The sequence below is a fragment of the Bactrocera dorsalis genome, chromosome 5 (genome assembly GCF_023373825.1).
Source record: "Bactrocera dorsalis isolate Fly_Bdor chromosome 5, ASM2337382v1, whole genome shotgun sequence".
NCBI lineage: Eukaryota > Metazoa > Arthropoda > Insecta > Diptera > Tephritidae > Bactrocera > Bactrocera dorsalis.
Window position 1 is genome coordinate 65,888,112 of NC_064307.1, and position 26,986 is coordinate 65,915,097.

Here is a 26,986-nt window from a genome sequence, read left to right on the forward strand (position 1 = left end):
TATTTTCTAAGCTGCGGGATGCAGAAGGGCGTTGGCAATAGCAACAGCAACTCGTGGCTGAACTGAGTGGCTAAAATATGTAAGAACTTAGCATGGACATTGAGCTTGGTTTTCAAAATACAATAAATATAAAACAGATTTCATTATATGACTAATAACCAATGAATACAATAACAAGTGCTAGGCTAATGAATCATTTAAAGAGAAGAATGTACAATATTAGGAATAAGTAATTAAGATATTCAGTAAAGGCTACGGCTAAAGAGAGAACTAAACTTAACTGCTATAAGACGATCTTGGGCGGAATAATGGCCGCAAAGAAATGTGTGTAAGGCGACCCTACAAGGAGGAGTTCTGTCGCCACTTCGATTGTCGATGATCTTCTCGAAAATCTGAAGGAAGCCGTCTAAAACGGATTGTCTATGCGGACGACGGAGCTTTTAACTCAGGTATACCTTAATAACGTAAGGAACTGGACTGCAGAAAACGGCCTCTACATTAATCCTAGCAAGACGCAGTATTTTTACACTAGAAAGTAAAAATGGTATGGGATGATTGCTGAAAGAGCTAAGTATCTAGAGCTCAACTTAGACAGGAAGCTCTCGTGATAACCCAACATCTACCAATGATGGAAGGAACATGTTTTCGATCTGCTGGCAGAGCTAAGTATCCAGAGCTCATCCCAGACAAAACTCTTCAGTGAAAACATCTGCATTTCAGTTTCACTAACAGCGGAATAGAAACGGATAGGAGCTTCATTGGCTTTTTATGGTTCACTACTGGACTGTGGGACCTCACACCAGCTTAGCAAGCGTTGGTCAACTGCCAGTAGCTAAGCAGTCCCAAGTGTTTTCTAGCCAAGCTTAAATCGTTAAAAGTCTAGGGAACTCGCGCTCAGCAAAATCCACCTTTCAATGTTTGTAGAAGTTCCAACAGGACACTACTGGACTGTGGGATCTCACACCTGCTCAACAAGCGTTGGTCAACTGCTGGTAGCTAAGCAGTCCCAAGTGTTTTCTAAAGGTCTAGGGAACTCGCGCTCAGCAAAATCCACCTTTCAATGTTTGTAGAAGTTCCAACAGGACAGTGTTCGATCCGATTCATGCAGTGAGTTCTTAAGAGAACACATATCTGAAGACTCGAATATTCCTACCCACTTTGACTATTCATATCTTCCAAGACGAGATTGTAGTCATTAAGATAGCTGCAGATCTTATGCTCCGGAGTGCACCCTCCTTCAGAGAGCTGACTATTCACTCTGATAGCAGAGCTTCGATACTAGTCTTGAACTTAATAACAGTGCCTTCAGGGTTGGTCGAGGACTATTTTACATCGCTTTTAATAGCATCGAGTGTGTTTAACTAGTATGGGTGCCAGTCCATAGCGGCTCGAGATGAGGAGAAAACAACTCAACACTTCCTGCTTGACTGTCTTGCGTTTGGGCGATCAAGACTTGAACACTTGGGAGCGCATACCTTCAAATATACCACCGTACTGGCGGGAGTGGAAATTAAATGTCTGTACTAATTTGTATTGGCCACTAAGCGTTTTGCTAATTTATAAGCTCGAACACAGAAGTTCTTCGTTTCTATGGCCTCACAGAGGACTACATATAGCAGTGAACTTTGATTAGTCGTCTAACCTAACCTAAATATTTCATTAACCGCTTGAGAAGTATATGCCTGCAACGTTGCGTGAATGAAATAGTCGCAGTAAGCTGTCTGGCGCCTAAAAGTATGCCTTCAGGACAGCGCGCTAAGGAGATAATAACATGTTATGGCCGTCTTTGCTTTAAAGCCAAGCTCTCAACAAAGCAGTCACTCAAACTGAGCCTAATATAACTCAGCAGCAAGCATATAATTACATGAGTAATGTTACACACGCTGTCGCACAGCACTTTCGCTGCCGCTCACTACGCGTTAAGTGCTACCCGAAAGCTTCACTTGACATACACGCGTTGTAGTGGCAACAAAATCGCAACTGCTTCGCCCCGCGGCACTGACATAACTACTTAGCTTTATTATGATACTTGTTGCAGGCAGTTTCTATTACAAATGCCACGGCGTATATGTGTCTAATAACAACGGCGCGCACGTTAATGCTGATGATGTGGTTGCCACTTGTACTTTTGCCTGCCACAAACGACGCTGTCGCGATAGCGCTGCTGATGACTTTATAAGTAAGCGCAGTGAAGTGGCAACTGCAGCAACAGCAACAGCAATAGCAACAATAACAATAGCTACAGCGGCCGCGTTAGCATTAGCCGCCGCACTCACTTCAACTAATAACAAATTCTGACAAATTGGCAAATTAACTGCTGGCCGCGCGCAGACTGCCTGCGCAACGCTTTGCCGTAGTCTCGTTTTCGCCACCATGCGCTGTCCGCTGTCCGCGTTGATGGCAATAATAGCAATAATAATAATAATAATAATAATTGCAACAGTCGCGCGCACACACATACACAAAGTAGCGCAAATCGCCACCGTAACAACACTTGCTGAGCGCTTGAGTTCTAACATTGTTTTTATGCGCCATTTAATTTGTTGCTGGCAATGGTCCGCGCGCCTGCAACACAAACTCTGCGCGCATAAAGGAAAGTGCTATCGCCGCAATTGTATGTTATTGCTGCTGCAAATAAAATCACTTACAATCAACGCCGTCAGCGCTGCTGTCTGCGGCCAAACGCCAGCCAGTATTTAGTAGCTGCTTAAGCGTCGTCGACAAGTTGCGTCGCATGGCAGCGCATAATTGCTGCTTTGTTGCTGCAACTTTGTTCTTGTAAATTATGCTGTTGTTTTTATTATTGTTGCGCTTGTTAGCTATTACCACTGCTACTGTTTCGCACTTGGCCGCCGGCAATGTCGTTACTCGTTTGGTCATTGCTTTGATTTCTTTTTCGCTTCTCAGCGTTCAGATGGTGCCACCGCCACCTGTTGTCGCTTCTAATGGCGGCCGGTAAGCGGCAGCCGTCTAAGTAGTTACGCTTTTACAATAGCAAAAACAACACAGACGCATATTTAGTCAAGTACATTAGATGCCTTTAGCACACTCAATTACATCAAACTCATGACCATCCTTCGGCCGTGGAAAATTACTGCGCAGAATGTTAAACTTATTCATCACGGCACACATCCATGCATATGCATGAGTATCCCCAGGAGTACTTGCGCGCCTGTGTCTAATCGTGTCTTGCCTACCCAGCGAACCAAGTACTGACGAGTAGATATCGAATCACTCACTATAGCATATAGCTGCCATACAAACTGAGCGATCAAAATCCAGTCCTTTTATGAAAAACTTGTTTAACTGGCAAGATATCTTTACGGAATTCGACATGGAAGGGTGTGAGGGGTAGAAAATGCCTTCCAGCAACGGTATGTGCCACTGAGAACCACATTTGCATTAGTTCAGGGTGGCTTTCTATATTTTCTCATTGAGAGATTTAGATCTGTGCACCTGCGTCCAGGTCCCGCTTTTTGCTGCGTACCAACATAACTCCGAATTTTTGGATAGACCCCCAGTTTGCTTTACTCTCGCTTATTAAATTGTTCGCTTTGATTGGGCCAACCAGGTCTTCTACGGCGGTGCATTCTCGTTGCCATCGCACACATTCAAAGAAGGTGGTTTCAGCAACGCCTTCTGTCGTGTCGTTGTATAGGCAAGACGGTTCTTCGACATTTCCCATTCTGTTGAGATACTTTTAGAAATATTCGTGACCGGATATCTCCGAATTTACGGTTTGACCATAAGTTTAGGTCTTTTATTAGTCTGGCTGTCCATCTGCCGCGACTCTCATTCTCCTATCTTCGTTGTCAAGCGAGTATCGTGTCTTTCTTTATTCGGTTAATTGTCCTCATGTTGTTTTCGGATGATTTTTTTTATCTCCCACAGCCTTTTTCTTTCGTTTGCCAGAAGGTCAGTTGGGGCATTACCGCTTATAATTATTATTGCATCGCCTGACGCTGTTCGGTTAGCTGATGCAACTCTGAGGGCTGCGGTGCGGTGCACTGTGGCCACTACCGTACGTCGGTTCCTTTTTAAGCACATCAGCCCAGATCTCAGCTCCGTAAAGTAGGATGCTGATTGTGGCTGACATTAAGAGCTTTCTCTTTCCTTGGTTGGGCTCCCTATGTCGGCTATTAGCCTGCTAAGTTGGGAGGTGGTTTTCGCTTCCTTTTCTGCGGCTTGCTGGATTTGTACTCAGAAAGGTAATCTGGGCTCCAGTCTTACGCCTAGATAGTTTACTACTTATTTCAAAACATGTGCGCTTATTTTTTAGCAGTAATAACTCTGTTTTTCCGTAGCGAGTTGAAGATTGTGTGGGTTGAGCCATGCTTGCCTCCGTATCATGACCTGATTAAGCTTTATTCACGCCTCTTCTGTATCTCGTGCTGTATTTACTGCTGCAATGACGTTCACGTAGCCAGTTAAGTACGATTCGTGAGACATTTCGAGTTTAAGTATAGTTATAGTAGTTGATCTTTCACAAGTCTGGGCCTAGGATCCATTTCCTTGTGCTGCTACAGTAGTTTTCCGTTGTTGAATTAGCATCGCATCACCGCATCCCCGACTCAATTTTAAAGCTTTTTTCAAGAGCGTCGATCATATCCACCCCTCTAGCGCTAAAATCGCCAGCAACACTATTCTCTTGTATTTATGCCATCTACGCTGTGCGGCTTTGTGATCTGCCGGGTCTAAAGCCGTGTTGTCTAGGGAAGAATGCTCCAGCTTCGTTGATAGCCGCTTCGAGTCTGGGTTTAAGAAGCCTCTCACAGAACTTTCCCGCTGGTTCAAGCATACATAGTGAACGGTATGATGATTGCAATTTGGGATCTCCTTTTCCTTTACTGATTAGCACCAGCCGTTGCTTATTCCAGGGTTTAGCGAATATTCCGAGGAAGGCGTTGTACATATTCAATAGCACTGCCGGTCGCTCTGCAGCGATTATTTTCAGGATTTTCGCTGGGATCCCGTCCGGACCGGGTGATTTGTTGGCCTTGAGCTTACCAGTAGCTAGGTGCAGCTCTTCAAAGGTGAACTGGAGGGTTTCTCTATAAGTACCATACAAACTGGTCCATTAAAGTCCAGTCCTTGAATGAAAAACTGTTTTATTTGATGAGTTATCTATATAAAACTTGGTACAGCATATTTTGTAAGGCAAAAGTATAATCTCCGCAGAAACTGTTCAGATCGTATGAAAACTATTTAGTTAACGAACTATCTACACGATTTTCGACATGAATTATTATCCACGGCTATGATTCAGTCTCCAAAAAAAATCATATCGGATCACTTTAACAAGTATCATACACACTGCCCGCTCAAAAGCAATAAAAATATATATTTTTGTATCTCTTATGCTATAAGAAATCCACCTCTGAACTCTTAAGTACGCGCAACCAATCTTTCTATATAAAATTTCATTACTGGGTTACTTATCCATACAACACTTGCTGGACACCACTAATTGCGTACTTATGTGGCGTCTACTAATGATCTACAATAGCCGGAAATTGTTGTAAGGACATGTCTTGATTGCTATTCAAGCACTTCAACAATGAGAGAAGAGCATAAAAAGGGTGCAAAATTATGATGTGCAAATTACATTACAACACAGTTGCAAGCGGCAGGAAAATAATAACTTTTACTAGGTAACTTAATACAAGCAAAGAGAAGTGCGCTCGCTACATCACAGATGCCTCAGTGTTATAAAAACATATGCATAATTTAAAATTATTATTCTTTTTGAAATATTATATATATTTACGGTCGAAGGAGACGACAAAGTAACAACCCAAAAAAACACTTTCAATTCTTTTAGACAAGAGTCCTTGTTTAGATGTAGATTTGACTTTAGCTCAAGGCTAAATCTACAATTCAGTGCTTGAGTGAGAACAATTTTATATGGATATATGTAAGTCCAAATCGTTTTTCAAAATCCGTCAGCTGCTTGAAAGTCTTCAGGCAAGTGTAAGTAAGAGAGATGGAAAGAGAGCTCGACATCTCTCGCGAGTCCGTTCGAATGATTTTTGTGGATATTTTGGATATGAAACGCGTTCTTGCGCGACCGTTTTCAAGTCATTGATGAATAGTTAAATATTTTACGTTTTATTCCGTGTACTTTTTTCTCACAATGTACATATATTTCACGACAAAAGCAAATAACTTCAAAAAGCCGTAATTTTCATCCGAATCCGATCAAACTTTAAATGGAATTAAAGCGTCCAGAAGAAGTTATGACTTAACCGCCTTAAGTATTTGCCAATAACCAACAAATTGATTTCCAATAAATTATGTGCACACATACACTTAAAATACATGTTAAAGATTTAAGATTTACGCAGAGCCACATTCAAAACCGAGAAAGAGAAAAAACATTTGAAAAAACATAACAAATGAAATGCCACGAGGAACGACCTTCGGCTTAAGCCAAAGCATCACTTAACAGCACAAAAGGTAACATGGAATAAGAAGTTCACTCTTTGTTTTAATGTTCTTTTGATTGTTGCTTTTGTTTTTATGTTTCTGCCAGCATGCGGTGATAATCACTTCAGAGAAAATGGCAAAGGGTAGCTGCGGAGGCAAGACTTTTTATACCCTAAATGCCACGAAATTTGTAAACACCCAGAGGGAAACGTCGGAGATTATATAAAAGCTGAGCGTGACGAGCTAAGGCGATTTGGCTAGGTCCATCTGTTTGTCCATTTATCTTTATATGTATGTGTATATTCGAATTTAACCCTCAGTTTTTGAGATATCGTTCTAGAATTTTGCATATGTATATCGTCCTTTCGCCTGGTAGCTGTTTACTTGTCAGAACCGCCATTATCGGACCTCTATAGCATATAGCTGCCATACAAACTGTACGATCGGAGTCAAATTCTTATATGGAAAACTTTTTTATTTGATGAGATATCATCACGAAATTTGACATTTGTTATTAACCAAAGCAACGATAAAATCACTGAAGAAATTATTCAGATCGGTCGACTATAGCATGCATACATATACATAGCTTCCATACAAAGTGACTGATCAAACCGAAATTTTTATATGGAAACTTTTGCAGTTGTGCAGGGTATTACTGTTTTGGCGCAACCGAAGTTGATGATCTTTTTTTTGTTGTAATTTATTTTGCGCTGATTTATGACCACAGCCGAACTTGAAGTGAATTATGATATCAGCGCAAAGGTATCATAAATTCTGCACACATAATAATTAGAATCGCAGAAACGCTGCAAGCATTTGTAGCATTTGCTTCGCATATTATTTTTATTAATCTTCATTTTCTTTTTTTTTTTGCATTTTTTATGCATTTCAGAATTATAACAGATTTTATATTGTATATTTTGAAATTAACAGCTGTTGTGGAACTAGAGATACGTCTTCTGTGTCATGTGAAATTATTAGCGTTGCCATATTTTATACACATATGTGGAATGTACAATGATTTTACACATACAAACTTACAAATGGGCACGGTGTACACAAACGACTTGCAGCCAGCTTCACGAATATTTTGAAGACGGCAGCCACAAACAAACAGCTGATTTCATATGTATACATATAAACAACAGTTTGGCATTCGGCATATGTAATTGATAGAGTTAAGTTGTTTACATTTAAAATGAACAGCCCAGAAAATATAGTTAATTTGGTGACAACGATTGCTAAAATTGCAAATATAGTAAATACGGCTAATGAGTTGTACAAAAAGCTACAGGAAAGCAACAGAGGGTTGAACAAGGAGCTACATGAAAGCAACGATAGCAGGAGTGTGAGCCCGGTTAACTCGAACCAAGCTGAAGCTTTCTTTGAAACCGATGTTAAACAGCCAAAAGAATACGATGAGCATTTTTTTAAAGCTACTCCTTTGAATGGTACTAGTTTCAGTTTATTATTATCAAGATTAAGAAAACGAATGATGCGATGGCCCAGAAACAGGAAGGCAGTTGCGCCCGAACAGCGTTTGGCAATAACATTAATGTAAGTGAAAGTAAAATAATTATTATACTGGTATACAAAAGCGTTTAACAACTTCAGGTTTTTGACAGAAGGATGTCATTTTCGTGTGATTTCACAGGCATACAATCTTGGACTTACAACAATACGAAAGCTCATATATGAAACATTGGACGCTATTTGGGAAGAATTACATTATGACTATTTGTCACCTCCAAACGTGAGCGAACTTAAAGACATTGCAGAAAAGTTTTATGTAAAGACTGGCATGCCGAATTGCATGGGAGCTATTAATGCAAAGCACATTCATATAACAAGGCCAAAAGACGGCGGATCTGTGTACTACAATTTCAGAAAAAGTTTTAGCATTGCCGTAGTGGCAATATGTGATGCTGATTACGTGTTCAGACATGTAGACGTCGGTGCGGAAGGAAGCCGTAGTGATGGTGGAATACTTGCGCGCAGTGCCTTTGGCAGAAAACTCCTAGATGGCACTCTAGAAGTTCCACAAGACACAAACTTACCGGGTACATCGACTCGCTTTCCGTATTATTACGTCGGGGACAATACGTATCCACTGAAACCAAATTTAATGCGACCATTTCCCGGCCGCAAGCTATCGGAAGATAAAGATAAATATAATAGAGCATTAAATAAAGCGCGAGAGCACATAGAAAACGCTTTCGGAATTTTGGCCACTCGCTGGAGAGTGCTGCAGACTACAATACATGCTAGCCCAGAAAATACAGAGAAAATTGTTTTAGCTACGATAATAATTCATAACTTTTTAATGTTACAAAATGACACGGACTACTTCACACTTGAACTTGTTGACCACACAGTGGACAATGAAGAGATAGACGGCCGATGGCGAGAAAATGCAAATTTCCTTAAAACATTTCAACTAGGATTTTCTAATCGCTCATCGACACAATCATTTGAGTTACGCGAAAAACTAAAAGAATTTATTTCAAGTAATACTGTGTAATATTAATACTTTTCATATAATATTATATTTGTCATTAAAGCTTGAAGCTTGTTTTACTTTACAAAAAAGTGGTTTAATTCAAAAAATTTAAGTTAACATTGATTATTAACTACTTAAAAGTAAGTAACGCCATTTGCATATATACAAATTGACATATATGTATGATTAACAATAATATAGCACTTCGATTGCTTAAAATCCTTGGAAATTATTTCATTTATATCACATTTGTATTTACTTATTTATGCATTATAATGTTCTGAATAACATTTATCTATTTCGCTAAACACAAAAGTCGATACTCTGGGCTCTATTTAGTTTACAATGTTTGGCGGAAGACCGGCTCCTACTACCTTCGCTGGCAAACTTGAAAAATTAAATGCGAAGGAGTCCTGCTTTTTTGGTTAACCTTACACCTTTTATAGGGGTCACGGTGGCTCTTTTTTCGGGTAAAATTTAGAATAGCATACCCGGATTTCGGGGATAAAATGGGTATCACTGGAATGGTGACGTTCTCCAGATCACGAAAATATATACATACATACATATACATATATAGTTGCCGCTGACTTATAGTTTTAAAGATATTTGCATTTAATCATTTTTGACGCGCCGCGCTTCAAAAACAAAAAATAAAAATAACCATGGCAACCCTTTTCTTATTGTGCAAATGCAGAGAATTAAAATAAAGCTTTATTTACAACAAATATTAAAAAAATTAATATACAGAAACGTTATAGTGAAGTGTTAGTAAGTGAAAAGTGCATAATATAAGTAAGTGAAAAAGTTATTCACAATATACAAATTATCCATGTAAAAGTTGTCAATTTTTCAACTTTAAATGCAAATATCTTTAAAACTATAAGTCAGCGGCAACTAAATATGTATAATATTTTCGTGATCTGGAGAACGTCACCTTTCCAGTGATACCCATTTTATACCCGAAATCCGAGTATGCTATTCTAAATTTTACCTCTGCCATGTTTGAAGGGAAATGGATTTTAAACTAGTTTCAGAACTTTTATATAAATTTCGTTTAAGCTTTATATGCGCACTCACAATACACACAGCTAACTACAATTTGACCACTTTTAGCGCTACACATACACAGATTTGCGCAGTTCAGCGAACAAATATTTCTTCCCTTCCAAATAAGCGTTTAAATAACAACGATAGCAAGATTTAAGACTTACCGGTCTAAACAATTTTATAACTCCGAAACAACCCTTTACCGCATCAAATCCGGATCAAGTACCGCAAAGTAGAACCCACTATTATGAGAATTGAAAAATAACGCTCCTAGCACTTCTTCATTGCTTGAACACTTTGTAAAATAATCACTACACTTAACTTCACTACATCACACACTTAATTTGGCATTATTTAAATATATTTTTTACACTTTTAACTTTTTGCACAAATTTGCAGTTTCTTCTTAATTTTCATATTCGCGGCAACTGTCACATGCGACAAATGGCGGAAGTTTGACAACACAGTGTTGCATTTCTTTTGCGTGCTCTTTCTTAGTTTGTGCATCACCCTGTGGCAAGTATGGAGTGAATATAACAGAAGCGTAGACAAATGCTTACTTAAATATTTTTATTCTTTTTATTTTCTATGTGCTTTTCATGTTTGTTTTGTTATGCTAACTTTATTTTAATAATGTCAACAAAAAGTAAAATTTAATTTTCATAAACATGAGCAAAATATTAGTAGTGCAACCCTGAGTGCTGTCAAACTTCCGTCATTGTTGTGAACAGCTGTGAGTTGACATAACAATTTAAAAAATTCAAATTTAGTTTTGAAGTGTATTGGTAACATTTAACTTATTTTAAGTTAATTTTAACTTCAGCCGGTAAATATGTACATAGGTACAAAGGAGCTGAAGAAGACTTGTCAACGAGTCTTTAGCGGCGTATGTGGTTACTGCGGAACCAGGAGATCCAGAGAACAATCTTTGGAACGTGGATAAATAAAAGAAAAAGGCGATATCCAAATGGTCACCAATTATCAACAGCAGATGCCTTCTAAGAAACGTAGTCGGCATGAACGTCAAGCTATTTAATGTTATGCTTTCTTCCCAATGAATATGTACTGGAATAATATTGATTCCAACGCTTGGTACACTCGAGCTCTTCGCTTTTTTTATGTTCCTCTGCACTATATTAGACAATTCCACCGTTTACGTACGTTATATATTATCTGCTAAATAAAAAAAATAAACTATCTAATTCCGAACTGCTTAAACCGAGTGAAACGCTTAATTTCCACTTAATGTGAACTTTGGCTTCATTTTTTATTAATTCATGTTTTATGCAAGATATAATTTCATTACAAATTTATAATGCAATAGTCTAAAACTATATATGGCAAGAGCTGTTAGCATAAAATAAAATGAATGTATTGACAACTATGCGGATGACTAGCTGATTTTCTGTTTGCAAACAAGCACAGCAGCTAGACAATATTTCATAGACGTCAAAAAAAATATAAACAAAGAAAAAAGTGAATAATTCATACACAGTTAAAAGTGATAATAAATGCTTTGGTAATAAGCTAACTTAAAAAGAACTTAAATTATTGCTTGTTTAAGCAAGCTTTTGGCAAAAATATCTTTGGATTGCTTTTTTGGTGTTACTGGTAAAGAAAGTGCAAAAAAAGTATAGGAAACATTGCTAAAAATTACAAATTCATATGGGAAACTTAAATACAGTCAATTCATAGCTTAAGTGTTGACTTGCAGTGCACTTATAGATAATGCTAAATGTTATGGCACATTCTAAGCGATAAATAATATAAAAAAAGCAGCCATTTCATACGCTCTACGCTGCACCATCACTTGTGCTTCATATACATGGTGACTATTTTGTCCAATATATTCTCCACGGACTGTTGTTCTTGACGAAATGTCTCCATCGCCTTTGCCGGCACAATCCAATTCAGGAATTCTTCAACATTTCGGCGCATACGTTCGATAGCCGACAGTGACTGATCTTCGCACGCTTTGCGATTGGCTAGCTTTAGCGATGCAACGACAACATTGTCGATCAGCCGCTTCTCGTAGCCCAATTTCTGCAGCTTTTGCTGTGATGAGATTTTCTTCAGCAGCAATGCCATAAGGAAGCGTAAGTGTGACAGCGTTTGCGAGTCATTATTTTTGGCATTCTCCTCCTCCACATCGACATTGCAGCTGTCACAGTTTTGCATATGTGATTGAAGTTCCGCTTTGATTTTGAAGAACTGGTGACAGCCTTCGCACATATAGGGATTTGTTTGTTTGTGGATCTTCTTCATATGTGTCTTGAGGTGAGCTAATTGCGAGAAAGCAACCACATCCGTACAAATCAAGCATTGGAAGGGTTTCTCGCCTGTGTGCTTGCGTATGTGCAGCTTAAGAACACTGGAGTAGGCGTAAGTTTGCCAGCAAATCTGCAAAAAGAAAGATATGTAAGTAAATTTTGATTACATACTGGAAAATAATATTTTAAGTTAGACATGAAGTTTGTAACACACAGAAGGAAACATCCGAGGCTCTTTAAAATGATTAGCTTGATGATAATATCGTTCAGTTTTTGAGATATCGATCTGAAACTTGGCACAAGTTTATTTTTCCTCTTTTTTCTTTCTTTGTCTTTTTCTCATGTGCTGCGGGCTAGCGATTCGAGGATTTTGTTGTGGCTCTGTACTTTGGCAATAATCGCGGTCGTGTGTGGAGTGAAGTGCAATTCCCACAACAGCCGATTCTACGTCACGCCAATCGACCCGGATTTTATGCGGCCAGGGACTGTTATCTTCGGAGATCTAACTCCCTTAGATCGGTAAGTTTTAGTTTAAAATAATTTGTATTTGTAAAGGGTGCTAACGTGTTTCCTATTTTTAACTAAGTTTAAGACGACATTGTACTCACCCTACACTGATACGGGCGCTCACCAGTATGCATACGCATGTGCACATTGTACTGTGACTTCTGCATGAAATACGACTTGCACACCTCGCAAACATGTGTCTTCACATTCGTGTGCGTCTTCATGTGCTTGGCCAGTGCATCATCCTCGATGGTCTCCTTACAGATCTCACAATCAAACTGACCCAGCTTGTAGTGTAGTTTGTTGATGTGTGCCTTGAGCACTGGTTCATTTGGAAAGTGCTCCTTACAGATCTCACAATAGTGCTCGGGACCATTTTCATGACGATCCATGTGTGCGCGCAAATTGGAGGGTGTGGAGAAGGCGGTGGAGCATTTCTCACATATATACTGCTTGGTGCTGTCCTTGTGATGGCTAATCACGTGCTGCTTCAACTAAATGTAGATAGATAAGAAAGGAAAAAAAGATAAAAATAATTATATAATAAGGACAAAAAATTGCTTGAGCCAAGCACTGGCACTTACATGACCACCACGCGCAAAGCGTTTCTCACACACCGGACAAGCGTAGGGCTTTTCGCCCGAATGCAGACGCATGTGCAGCCGCAAACGCTCCTTCACCGCAAACATTTTCGGGCATTGCGCGCAAGCGAACTGCCGTTGATTTGTGTGCGCGCAATTGATGTGATTCCTGAGATTGACCGCCTGCCGATAGCAGTTGCCGCATTGCTCGCATTTGTATGGGCGCTCATCCGAATGTATGAGCATGTGACGACGCAGATCGTTATTGCCACGAAATTGCTTCGAACAAATGTGGCAAACGTGCACTTTACGCATGAACACTTTGCCCGAGCGTTTATTCGCTGCCGGCGTGAGCGTCGCCTCAGCAGTCGAGGCCGAATCAACAAGCGAATTCGCCGTATCATTGCAGTCAGTTGCTGTATGCGTTAGTTCCGACAAATCGCCGGCTGACTGTGTAACATCTGTCTCAGAGAATGCCGAGTCCGTCACTGAAATCGAGTTTTCTGAAACTGTTGTTAGGATAATAACGGATTTTTCTGTTGTATCCTCGGCAATAATCGCGTCGTGCGCGGCATCAGCTGCCGGTATGACAATAAAGGCTGCGTTGACAGCCGCTGCGGCTAAATCGGCTGCTACTGCTAACTCCTTGCTGGTAATTTTTTCTGCATTTGTATTTTCAGTCTCCGCTGCATCTCCGATTTCAAGCGCTGCAATCTTGTCTGTCTTCTCAGCATGCATTGATTGCCCTGCCGCGTCCTGTGAGTGTTCTATTGCCGGCGTTGTATTGCCTGTATTACTTCCGCAAGCTGTGTGATCCGCTGCATCACTTTCGCAAGCTTTCAAATCTGTGGCCTCACTAGTTTTTTGTTTCTTTGCCGCTGTCGTAGCTGCGTCCAACACATCTTTGCTTTGTCTTCGTCCTCGCTTCGTTGCTTTTGCGTTAGTAATGCGTCGGCGTGCTTGTTTTTTCTTCGGCGCGGCCTGCGTGTCCTCCTCGTCAGCGCCGTCGTGTACAGTGCGCGCGTCGGGTGGCGATGAAAGCGAAATACCGCTATCGGTGTGTACGCTGGCACCATCTTCTTTGGAGAGCAAGCGGCGTCTGCGCACCATTTTTTGATTGATTTTTGAGAGAATTTAGAATTTTAGCAAATTTTTGTTCAAAAATAGATTTTTGGGAGCATTTAAATTTTTGAAAGTTAATTAATTTGTTTAATTAATTTTTAAACTTTTTTTAATTAATTTAATTTTTTTTAAATTAATTTTTTTAATTAAAATATTTTTTTATTTAAATTTTTTTTTAATTAATTTTTTTAATTAATTTTTTTTTAATTATACTTTTTTTAATTAAAATTTTTTTTAATTAAAATTTTTTTTAATTATGTTTTTTAATTAAATTTTTTTAATTAAAATTTTTTTTAATTATTTTTTTTTAATTAAAATGTTTTTTTTAAGTAAAAATTTTTTTAATTATTATTTTTTAATTAAAATTTTTTCTAATTATACTTTTTTTTTAATTATTATTTTTTAAATTAATTTTTTTTTAATTAAATTTTTTTAAATTAATTTTTTTTAATATAATTTTTTTATTATTTTTTTTTAATTTTTTTTTTAATTTATAATTATAGCTCTTTAAAGCACCGTCACCAGAAGCATAAGCTATACTCTATCTTCACTCATTTATTTGTCATTTATAGGTAGATTAAAGTCTTTATAATTACAACTCAAGCATTATGGCATATAGGGTTTACTATAATTATGCATTGGGTTAAACCTTCTCAAGCGCCGTCACTGCAGTTATTTTGTTAGTTAATTATTATATTTTTTTCATTTAATATACACTTCAGTCCAGTCTTTAATTTTACAAAACCAACACCAAAAATTCACCAAATATTGTATAATGTTTATGCTTGCATGCTTTTAAATATATATTTATATAAGTTTATACACGTAGTTCCTTAGTTGCCCGCGACAATTGTATTGCTCTACTGTTCTCTGAAAACTTTTCAAACTTTTTGCGGGCAATTTTTTTCATAATTCCATATATAGAGGGTGTTTTGTTGATTAGCGTACTTTTTTTAATATAATTACTATTTTTTCGGCACGAAATTGCTGTAAAGAGAGTGCAAGAGCGGAAGAGAGAAAGAGAGTGTATGTGAGAGAAAGAAAGAAAACATTGTAATTTAAGCTTTTTTTCAAATATTGTATTATACATACATACATATGTACATACACACATATTTATGCATACATATGTATGTACATACATACATACATACATAACATTTGTTGTTATGAATAAGTGCTTGTGCATGACAAATGGCGGGGCGGTGCACAGTTAGCAGGCGACTAACTAGCGCTTCGAATTGATATTGAAATCAGAACAAAAACCGCAAGTTTTTTTTTGTTGATTTGTCGCTGTGCGATGAATGTTTGTTGGACGCCTGTGACGCTGAATTAATTTGTGCATATTAAAATTTGTGGCGGAGCACAGCGAGGCAGTGACAACGGCAACAACAAGAGTAACAACCACAACAGTAATAGTAGTGAACAAAACAACAACAGCAACAGTAGCGAAGAAAGCAACAACAACAACACTACACTACTGACACTAACGACAGCAACAACAACAACAACACTGGCAACAACAATACTAACGGCGGCAACAACAAAACAAGCCCAGTAGCAATTATAAAGCAACAACAATAAAAAGAAAACAACAACAACGAAATCTGTGGAAAAAACAACAAAAACAGCACAAAAATAAAACAACAACAACAAAATCACAACATCAAAAATAAAACAACAAAACCGAAATCAGCGGCAGCAACAACATTTACAAAAACAACAACAACATCAACAGCACAAAATAAAACAGCAACAACAACAAAATCACAACATCAAAAATTAGACAACAACACCGAAATCAGCGCCAGCAACAACAACAATGTCGCCAATAAGCGACAATAAAAGTTGAAAAAAAACAGCACAACGCCTGACCACACCAAACCATGCGCCCGATAATGATGAGTGAACACTCAGCGGAATGATGAACTGAACTCAACTGAACTGAAAACAACTGAATTGCTGAATTAAACAATACACTTATGAGCGTATAAAATATACATATGTATGTATATATGTATATAGTACATATGTACATACATATGTATGTGTGTGCATATGTTTCGCTGCGCTGTTAGGTGAGGCGATGGCGACAGGCCGCGCCGACAATTGGATTGATATGAATTGGAAAACGAGAGCGTGGCGCGGTGGGATTCAATCAAATAACAACAATAATGCAATGTAAAGTACAAAAAAAAAAACAAAAAAAAATAAAAAAAAGATTACAAAATATAGAAATTATAAAAAAAATATTAAAAAATTAAAAAAAAAAAATATTAAAAAATTAAAAAAAAATATTAAAAAATTAAAAAAAAGTTAAAAAATATATAAAAAAAAATTACAAAATATAGAAATTATAAACAAATATAAAAAATATATGAAAAAATATAAAAAAATATAAAAAATAAAAAAATATATAAAAAAATAAAAAAAAATAAAATAATTAAAAAATACAAAAAAATATAAAAAACTAAAAAAATATAAAAAGTTTCAAAAATTAAATTAAAAAAAATATATATAAAAAACACAAAAATAAAATAAAAAAAAAAAATTACAAAATATAGAAATTATAAAAAAATATAAAAAATATATAAAAAAAATAAAATAATTCAAAAATACAAAAATATATAAAAAATTAAAAAAATATAAAAAATTAAAAAAATATATAAAATTTCAAAAATTAAATTGAAAAAAAAAATATATATAAAAAACACAAAAATAAAATTAAAAAAAAATAATACAAAATATAGAAATTATAAAAAGAAAATATATAAACACAAAACAAAAAATTAAAAATACAAAAATAAAATTTAAAAAAATATATAAAGAAATACAAAAATAATTAAAAAATTATATAGAGTACACAAAAATACGAGAAATAAAAAAATTACAAAAATATAATGCAATAACAACAACGTAGCATACAAACAAAGCATTAATAACAATTAAAGCACAAAGCAGCTGTGTCAACAGTTGAGACATTTCGATGTGCTGACGTTGAACTTTAAAACTTCTGTTCTACGAAAAACTAAACTGAAACTCAGATAAAAAACAACATTCTATAAAAAAAAAAAAAACAAATAAGAAAAAAGAATATAAAAAAAATTATAACAAAAACTGAACAAATCAAACCGCATGTGGCAACACATTGCCAGCTAATAAAAAAAATAAAAATAAAAACATGCACACACACACATACACAGCCACACAAAGCAAACTGCATCTCAGATGCCGTTGATAAGCGTTAGCAAGCAAGCACACACATTTGAAGTTCGTTTTCGAAGTCTTTTGTTTGCACTTGGCAAACGAGCGAGCGAAGGCGACAAGCTGACAAACAAACGCGTTGAAGCGTATGACATAACAAGATGTGTGCATTTCCAGACAATTTACAAAACAATTAAACAAATATTGGCACTTAGGATAACACTACTTGTAACTATACAAACAAATATGAAATAAATGTGAGTGTGTGTGTGTGCGGTGTTGTGAAAAGCAAAGGTATGCGACACAACTGATAAGCGAAAGGTTAAGCAAACGTCGACTGACTGATAGCAAGCGAGCGCTAGAACACGCTTAAAACGAAAACGTAGAAGTAGACAATGCAGACGATATCAAAATGAGAGCGTAAACAGTAAACGCACACATACATACATATGTAAGTAGTACAAAGCATACAATTATAAATAGTTATAGGTATATAGCAGAGGAAAAACACAATAAAGGCATACTGTTTTTAGACAGATACTACAAATACGTCCATGTATGTTTGTATGTATGAGTGCGCGCGATAAGATAAGGCGTATAAGACACTACGCAAGCACTATCATTGTGATTTTATGGGGCAATTTCATAGAAAACAACAAAAACGTTAACTTTGGTTGCAACGTAGCTATAATAACCTATATATGTGCATTTTTAATACCATAAAAGGGTATAAAAAGATCTTTATCTTAATTTTTATCGTTAAGTTTGTATGGCAGCTATATGTATTAGTTGTCCGATCTGAACGATTTCTACGGTAATGATAACGCTGTCTTCGATAATAATATATGACAAATTTCGTGTAGATAGCTTGTCAAACTAAAAAGTTTTCCATACAAGCACTTAATTTTGATCTTTCAGTTTGTATAACAGCTATATGCTATAGTTAACCGATCTGAATCATATGTTCAGATATTGTAAGGATGCTTTCGATAAAAATCCATGCCAAGTTTCGTGCGGATAACTGTTCAAATTAAACAATTTTTCATACCAGAAGTTGGTTTTGATTGGTCAGTTTGTATGACAGCTATATGCTATAGTTGTACGATCTGAACCATATGTTCCGATATTGTAGAGATGCTTTCGATAAAAATTTGTGCCAAGTTTCGTACGGATAACTGTTCAAATTAAGCACTTTTTCATACAAGCACTTGATTCTGATCAGTCAGTTTGTATGACAGCTATGTGTTATAGTTGGCCGATAGCGGCGGTTCCAACAAATAATCAGCTTCTTTGTGAGAAAAGAATATATGCAAAATTTCAGATCGATATCTCAAAAAATAAGGTACTAGTGGGTGTTTACACAGACGAATAGATAGAGAGACCAACGTTTAAGTAAAAAAAAAATTATAATATAAAATAAAAAAATACAAGCTCTGTCCCTAAAACTAAATGAAAATTATAATTAACAGATCACTGCAAGACTAAAGAGATGCACTGTTCTATACATTTTAAATACGTCAATTATTCGACATAACCTCAAAGGCCGATAATTTGTTTGTTGGTAACGACTACTACATTGAATCTGCTATTTTATTATTTTTTCCTTCGTGCAATAAAAAAAAATATTTTATTTTCATAAAAAAATAATAATTTTTCATTAAAAAAAATAATTAAAAAAAAAAAAATTATTTAAAAAAAAAAAAAATTATTAAAAAAAATAATATTTCATAAAAAAAAATTATTTAAAATGTCCATTTTTTCATGTCGCTGACTACACCTAACGCCTTTGCTTTTACATTTGTCTGTTGTATTTGTGTTGAAATCCCCCAAAACGAAATAATTACGGGTTCCTTGCTTTAATCTTTAGTACACACACGCATACAAACACACGTAAATTTTAATTATTTTCATTTTCATTACAATTTTATGACTGAAAGTAGTTTGTGAGCCGAAACAGCTTTAAAACAAACAATGCAACAACTTTCTTGCTACAATAACAATTGCGGTCGATCAATAAAAATCCAATTTGATGTTATTGTTTGACAGTTGTGTCATTGCGCCTATGAAAAACAAAAAAAATGTGCGCAATTGTAACGGTAGTCAAATGCACTTCCAGCTTCTCTTCTTGCCAATTGCATTTCGATGCTTAATTACCTGTTTGCGCACACACGAGCAATTAGTCAGCCGAAAACAGCAGCTGAAATCGAAACCGGAACGAGCGTTTAATTGTTTGCACACGCGTTTTGGCGAGCGAGATGATCAAAGGCCGAGCGCGACCCAAGCTTCCGAAATAAACTTAAACGTGCTGCAATCAGACGCAGCGTTTGTCAACTGCTGTTAAAGTTAAGCGAACAACACAGAATAAGGCGATTGCCAGCTGCGAGGCGCACGCAGTGAACGTTCAGTGTATATGTATGTACATATATGTGTGTGTGTATGCAAAGTGGGCTGCAGTGGGGGTAGTCGCTGATCATTTCCACTTTTTTCGATGAAATCGCTACAGCAACAACAAAAGTAGCAGCAAACGACAGGGAAAACGAAAAACTTCACAAACAAAAGATTCCTGACAGGAACTTGATCGTTCAGTTTGTATGGCAGCTATATGTTATAGTGTCTCGATCAGTACAATTTCTTAAGAGATTGTAGTATTGCCTTAGAGAATTACCCACGCCGAATTTCGTGAAGATATCTCCCTAACTGACAAACTTTTTCATACAAGTACTTCGTTACTATCGTTCAGTTTGTATGGCAGCTATATGTTATAGTGAATCGATCGGTACAATTTCTTCAGAGATTGTAGCATTGCCTTAGAGAATAACCCATGCCAAATTTCGTGAAGATATCACCCTAACTGACAAACTTTTTCATACAAGCACTTCGTTACCATCGTTCAGTTTGTAGGGTAGCTATATGTAATAGTGACTCGATCGGAACCATTTCTTCAGAGATTGTACCATTGGCTTAGAAAATTACACCTGCTAGATTTCGTGAGGATATCTCCTTAACTGAAAAACTTTTTCATACAAGCACTTCGTTACTAACGTTCAGTTTGTATGGCAGCTATAAGCTATAGTGACTCGATCGGTACAATTTCTTCAGAGATTGTACCATTGCCTTACAGAATAACTCATGCCAAATTTGGTGAGTCTAGCTCCAAAAATGGAAAGTTTTTTCATACAAGCACTTGTTTATGATGGTTCAGTTTGTATGGCAGCTATATTTTATAGTGGTCTGATTTCGACGATTCCAACATATGCAAAGCTTCGAAGGAAGAAAAGAACGTATGCAAAATTTCGGAATAATATCTCAAAAACTGAGCGACTAGTTCGCGTATATCCAAACCGACGAACCGGGCTTAATCAGCTCAGCTCAACTTACTGATCTCCGACGTTTCCTTGTGCGTTTTACAAACTTCGTAGCAAACCTAATAGACCCTGGTCAGGGTATAAAAAAGTGACGACGACCAAAAAAAAATTCTTGCGGGTGACAGGACGTAAAATTTGAATTTCAAAGTGCGCCAACAAAAAGCGTTCGAAATTCGAATTACACACGCGAAAGCAGCAACATACAAACAGATAATCACAGACGACTTACGTTTTAGAATATTTAACACAGCGCACAAAAACAAAAACAAAATTAAATTACAAATCAGCGATCAAACGAACAGTGCGCGAAAACCAACTGAAATGGACTGAGTGGAAAACAGATTTTTCAAGAACACCGAGCGCTATGCCGACAACACGTCGGGGCTCGAGCCGTTGAGGAAAATTTAACAGCAAAAAACACACAAAAACAAAAAAAAAACATATAAAAGTATAAATATAACAAATGTCATAGAACGTATGACAAGAAAAAAGGAGAGCACCAATACGTGCACAACGACAACAACAAAAACAACACCAAGAGCATTAACAAGCTCCACGCTATAGCAATTGCAGTTGCTTGCCGAGTGGGAATCGGAAAACATTACAAAGTCAATTTGAGTATGCATATGTACATGTGAGGGTGTGTGTGTGCCTGTGCTCGAGCTACGCTAGGAAGCCGTTGGCAGCGCGGCGTTGCGGGGCGGCGTACCATTTTGCTGATAAAAACCAAATTCAACGCGAAAAACAACAAAGAATCCACACATTGAAGTAAAAATGAAAATGGAAAAAATATGGTTAGCGGAGAAATGTAATTCACACACACACACATGCATTGCCCTTCATGTTGACTCGCAGTGTTTGTGTAAATAGTATTGCATGTCGCTGTGGCAGCGAGCGCAATAAAGCACATTCGTTTATGCATATGGTCGGCAGATGTTGCGTCGACTTTTGCTCGGGCAATGGCAGCGCCGTGTGGCAACGTTCACGGGAGTCGCAACTCTGCAGGCGTACAGTGGTCAGCGATTGGGCAAATAAGGGATGAAATGTTGGAATAAAGGAACGAATGGACAAATTAATGAAAAGTCATGTGATTTGAGTTAAACAAAATTCGGAAAAGATCATTTGAAAAATCTGACTTCACAAATACAAAAGATTCAATACAAGAACTTGATTTTAATGTTGAGTTTGTATGGCAGCTATATGCTATAGTGGTTCGATCTGAACCATTTTCACGGAGTTTGTTGACATACCTTGGAAAATAATCTATGCCAAATTTCGTGGAGATATCTTGACAAATAAAAAAGTTTACCCTACAGGAACTAGATTTTGATCATTCAGTTTCTATGGCAGCTATATGCAATAATGGTCCGATCTGAACCATTTTCGCGGAGTTTGTAGACTTGCCTTGGAAAATAATCCATGCCAAATTACGTGAGTATATCTTGCCAAAAAAAAAGTTGTGCATACAAGGCCTTGATTTTGATTGTTCAGTTTGTATAGCAGCTATATGTTATAGTGGGCCGATTTGAGCAATTTTCGCGGAGTTTGTAGACTTGTCTTGGAAAATAATCTGTGCCAAATTTCGGAAAGATATCTTGCCAAATAAAAAAGTTTTCCATACAGGAACTAGATTTTAAACGTTCAGTTTGTATGGCAGCTATATGATATAGTGGTCCGATCTCAAAAATTTCTACAGAGATTGTACTAATGCTTCGAAAAGTAATCCCTCTCAACTTTCAGGTAGATATCTTAACAAATAAAAAAGTTTTTCATACAAGAACTTGATTTTAATCGAACTTCGAAAACAACTCTATAGGTTTTAGTACGCCAAAGTACCCAAAAAGGTTCCGTGACCGTGTATATATGAGCTCATATCCAGTTAGAGTTCAATAACTAACCAAACCTAATTTAGACCACGTTTCTTTTACAAACGACACACTGTAAACTCTTTAATGCCGTCAAAATTGCTGGTGGGGGTGTTGAAATTAAGCAATAATTATGAAAAAAAAACATTATAGTAATAGCCACTCAACAAGAGTATGCAGAAATTATGCGACGCATTGCTGCAACGCATCATCGGCTTAGCGCGGAAAGCAGGCTGTTGGAAACCGGAGGCACCAAGGAACGACGGTTAACGGCAAACAAAAATTTAATTTTTACATTACAACAAAATGTGTGCATGTGGCACTGTGTGTATGTATGCATGTATGTAAATTGACCTCTGCCGGTCGGTCGGCCCAATAATATGCAACTAATCAACGAAGCGTCAAAACATTTCACATAGCAGCGCACTTCACGAGACGAAATGTGTTCTTAGAAGCGACTGCGATTGCCAAAGTACAATTAGACTGCACACACATGCACATACTTATGTACATATGTATGTAAGTGCCTTAATATTGATGCATTTGCGCGCTTCATTGACTCCTCACCCAGTTTAACTGCCACTTCGTTGCGGTAATTTACGGGAAACGCGCGAATGTGAGCATTAACATTTCGCTCGGCCGTTCGTCGACAATAAACAGCTGGCCTTACTTCGTTGCGCGACGGGAACTGTTTACGTCTACTCACACTGAGCGCCCCTCAAACCGAAACAGAATCAGAAATTTATGGGCACACATTCGCCAAAGCGAAATGCTTCATTGACGCGGTTTGGCCCCCTCTTGCATGGGCGGCTCTATACATATGTATAAATGGTCGCGATTGGAAAATGCGCTGATGGCGTGAAATGCAAGCGGTGAAATATGAAGCACTCGCGTTTTTACGATGACTTGTGCCACTGAACTTTGAATTGTGGTTGGCTACTGTTTTGTAGCTGCTTTAGAAGATTTGAGAATTATGCTGAAATGTTTTTTGTTTTTTGATAATGCCTGCATTTGACTTCACCTTCTGTTTTGTAGAAGCTGTTGGCTACGTTTTTGATATAGATAACCTTTGGTTCGAAGATTTTAAGTGCTAAAAGGTGAAATCAGTGCCCCAATTTAAGAGATACCAGGCTGAATTGATTCGAAGTAGACACGATTGACTCAAAAACAAATAAAAGAAGAAAAAACCTTAACCTAAAGCACAAGATTTCATACAAGAACTTCATTTTGAAGGGTGTTTGTATGACAGCTATATGCTATAGGGATCCGATCTGAATTATTTCTCCGGAAATTGCAGACTTGCCTTGGAAAATAACCTATGTCAAATTTCGGGAAGATATCTTGTCAAATAAATGGGTCAGTTTGTATGATAGCTATATGCCATAGTGATCCGATCTGAACAATTTTTGCTGAGATTTTAGAGTTGTGGTTAACAATAAGTTGTGCCGAATTTCGTGAAGATATCTTGTCAAATAAAAAAGTTTTCCATACAAGAACTTGATTTTGATCGTACATTTCATATGGCAGATATATGTTATAGTGGACCGATTTGAACAATTTTCGCGGAGTTTGCAGACTTGCCTTGGAAAATAACCTATGTCAAATTTCGTGAAGATATCTTGCCAAATAAAAAAGTTTTCCATACAAGAACTACATTTTGATGGGCCAGTGTGTATGACAGCTATATGTTATAGTGATTCGATCTGAACAATTTTTTCTGAGATTTTAGAGCTGTGGCTAACAATAAGTTGTGCCAAATTTCGCGAAGATATCTTGTCAAATAAAAAAGTTTTACATACAAGAACTTGATTTTGATCGTACATTTTATATGGCAGCTATATGCTATAGTGTCCCGATATCGACGATTTCCACATATGAGCAGATTCTTGGAGAGAGTAGGACGTGGTCAATATTTCAGATTGATATCTCAAAAACTGAGGCACTAATTCGCAGTGGGTTTCCCATGCTTAACTTAGAACACAAGTAAAGTAGGCAACAGAACCTCAACTATAACATAACCTCAACTACAACATAACCTCAACTACAATATAACCTCAACTACAGCATAACTCAACTACAACATAACCTCAAGTACTGCTTTATACCACCTTTAGAGTGCATACCACTACTGCCTAGGAGCTAATTGTACACTTCATTACAGCTTAATGAGCGAACGTGCTCTTTTCAAGAACATAACAAAGCGATGAAACGAATGCAAAACAAATCAACAAAGAAATGTTTATAAAACGAAAATGCAACAAAAAAGTTTTCTGCAAATCGAGCATGAATTCTAGGTGAAAAGCGCTGGCGTTTGAAATTCACTGGAAAATTTAGATGATGATACTATTTTAACGTGAATTCGGAGCTCTGCGAAACCATTATAAACTACGAAAAAGCTGGTGACGAAAAAATTTCAGGTTAAGAGGAGAGTAGGGTTTTTAATTTACAGTTATTTACAGTAACAATTTAATTTTTACAGAATTTTCTCTTGAAAGTGTTCACAAAAAGTTCAAAATGGAAATTTCAAAAATCTATATTCTCTATTTCTAAAGAAAATGTGAATTCACTGAATATATGTATGTATATGAAAGATTTTTGAAAACTAAACGTATTGCTAAATATTTGAAAAATCGGACTATCTACTTAAAATATGTATGTATATAAGCAACGGAGGCTATAAAGCGAAAACTAAAATAAATGCAAATTGAGTTTGTGACACAATGGCGATTGAAGTCTTTAGTTCGTTCGCTAAAGGGGTTGCATATGCATATTTGTAGATATGTACATACATAAGTATGTTTCCGAATACGTGCCATATGCATAAAGCTTTTATTTTCCAAAATATATGTACATACATAATTGATTTCAAAAGCGAGGTTAAGTATGCTCAAATGTAGATTGCAGAATTTTAAAATCGGAAACTCGAGTTAAAAATGTAAATACAAATATATTTACGTACACTTACTTAAACATATGACAATTGTTACTTTTATCGACCCGACCGACCCCTTTTAGTCGTATACTGTGTTATTTTTTATTAAGTTCCAAAGCTTTCTTTATCTTTATTTCACTTTTTATGCTTGCGTCTTCACCATATTCGCATGGAGCTTTGTGTTTTAACTTTTCACGTTTATGTAAATATGCGGTTGAACCGATTTTTGCTGATAAGAAACACAATTAATAACAATAGCAAGCAAAATGAGCAGTTTCGTCAGCAATATAAGGTATTTTAACACTGAGACAGATACTTTTTATACTGGTGTCTATCCGCTTTAGCGTATGACAATACAGCTGCAGAAAACACATAAAGCTATACCAAGGATTTCTGTATCTGTGTAATATGATCTTAACGCACCCTTATTGGAGGGTTGGTTCGGCGTGGCCTACAGCAAGGATCAAGGGCAGAGTTTGTTACCCCGTTGAAGTCTTTCGATTGCAGTTAGTAGAAATGAAAATTTCACAAATTTGAAGGAAAAATGAGTACTGATGTATGTATGTATATAAAGCAGAAAATTTCACAAATTGGAAGATAAAATTAATTAGAACTGATATTTTAACCGCACTCATGGCATAATATTGATTTTACAAATATCTACGTACCAAAATGTGAAATACTGGAAATTATTGTATTTCTTATAAATTGTTCACCGCACAGTACCCCTCGAACTAGTATAAGCAATAAATGGCGTTATCAAAACAAATTTGTAGCAAATAAATAATAAACCATCACCATTGTAAATTTTACCGTGCACCATATAAATTTACACATGTACATACATATATACACAAAAAGTAATAAAAATTGAAACTAGATATGTGCATATGTAAGTATGTTGCTATCTACAACCAATTCCCAGTATCGCAACGGTTATATATCAGCAATGGACTTACCAATGGAAACATACAAATTAGCAACTTATGAGAATATGCCAAAAACTGGGCGCCACCCCGCGTTACACAAATATTGCATAGAATTTACCGACTCCAAAGTCTTTTGATACATTTTTTTTTAATAAAAAACAGCATGCCTTGTGCTCCATACTCAGTGAGAATACACAGTCAAGAAAGTAATCCAATTTGTATTTGCTATTTA

The 26,986-nt window shown here is 36.6% G+C and overlaps 2 protein-coding genes and 1 long non-coding RNA gene across 4 annotated transcripts; 1 reads left to right on the top strand and 2 right to left on the bottom strand.

The window, feature by feature from the left end:
- The first annotated feature begins 7,521 nt into the window (after positions 1 to 7,521).
- LOC105225956 (uncharacterized) lies at positions 7,522 to 9,018 on the top strand. Its single transcript, XM_011204643.4, has 2 exons — positions 7,522 to 7,986; positions 8,044 to 9,018. The coding sequence occupies exons 1-2, from the start codon at positions 7,628 to 7,630 to the stop codon at positions 8,948 to 8,950; spliced, it is 1,266 nt and encodes a 421-aa protein (XP_011202945.2). The 5' UTR covers positions 7,522 to 7,627; the 3' UTR covers positions 8,951 to 9,018.
- A 2,196-nt stretch (positions 9,019 to 11,214) lies between these two features.
- On the bottom strand, positions 11,215 to 14,556 carry LOC105225955 (zinc finger protein 431). The gene is made up of 3 exons (XM_011204642.4): positions 13,341 to 14,556; positions 12,858 to 13,250; positions 11,215 to 12,379 (listed from the first exon to the last, which is right to left on the bottom strand). Exons 1-3 carry the CDS (start codon positions 14,445 to 14,447, stop codon positions 11,786 to 11,788), a joined length of 2,094 nt encoding a protein of 697 aa, XP_011202944.2. The 5' UTR covers positions 14,448 to 14,556; the 3' UTR covers positions 11,215 to 11,785.
- Positions 14,557 to 14,915: 359 nt separating this feature from the next.
- On the bottom strand, positions 14,916 to 26,981 carry LOC115066134 (uncharacterized). Of its 2 annotated transcripts, none has more exons than XR_007422800.1 (2): positions 26,785 to 26,981; positions 14,916 to 15,446 (listed from the first exon to the last, which is right to left on the bottom strand). It is a non-coding gene; the product is annotated as an uncharacterized LOC115066134 (long non-coding RNA). The 2 variants fall into 2 exon arrangements; XR_007422801.1 differs by lacking the exon at positions 26,785 to 26,981 and adding an exon at positions 21,258 to 22,396.
- Between the last annotated feature and the right edge of the window lie 5 nt (positions 26,982 to 26,986).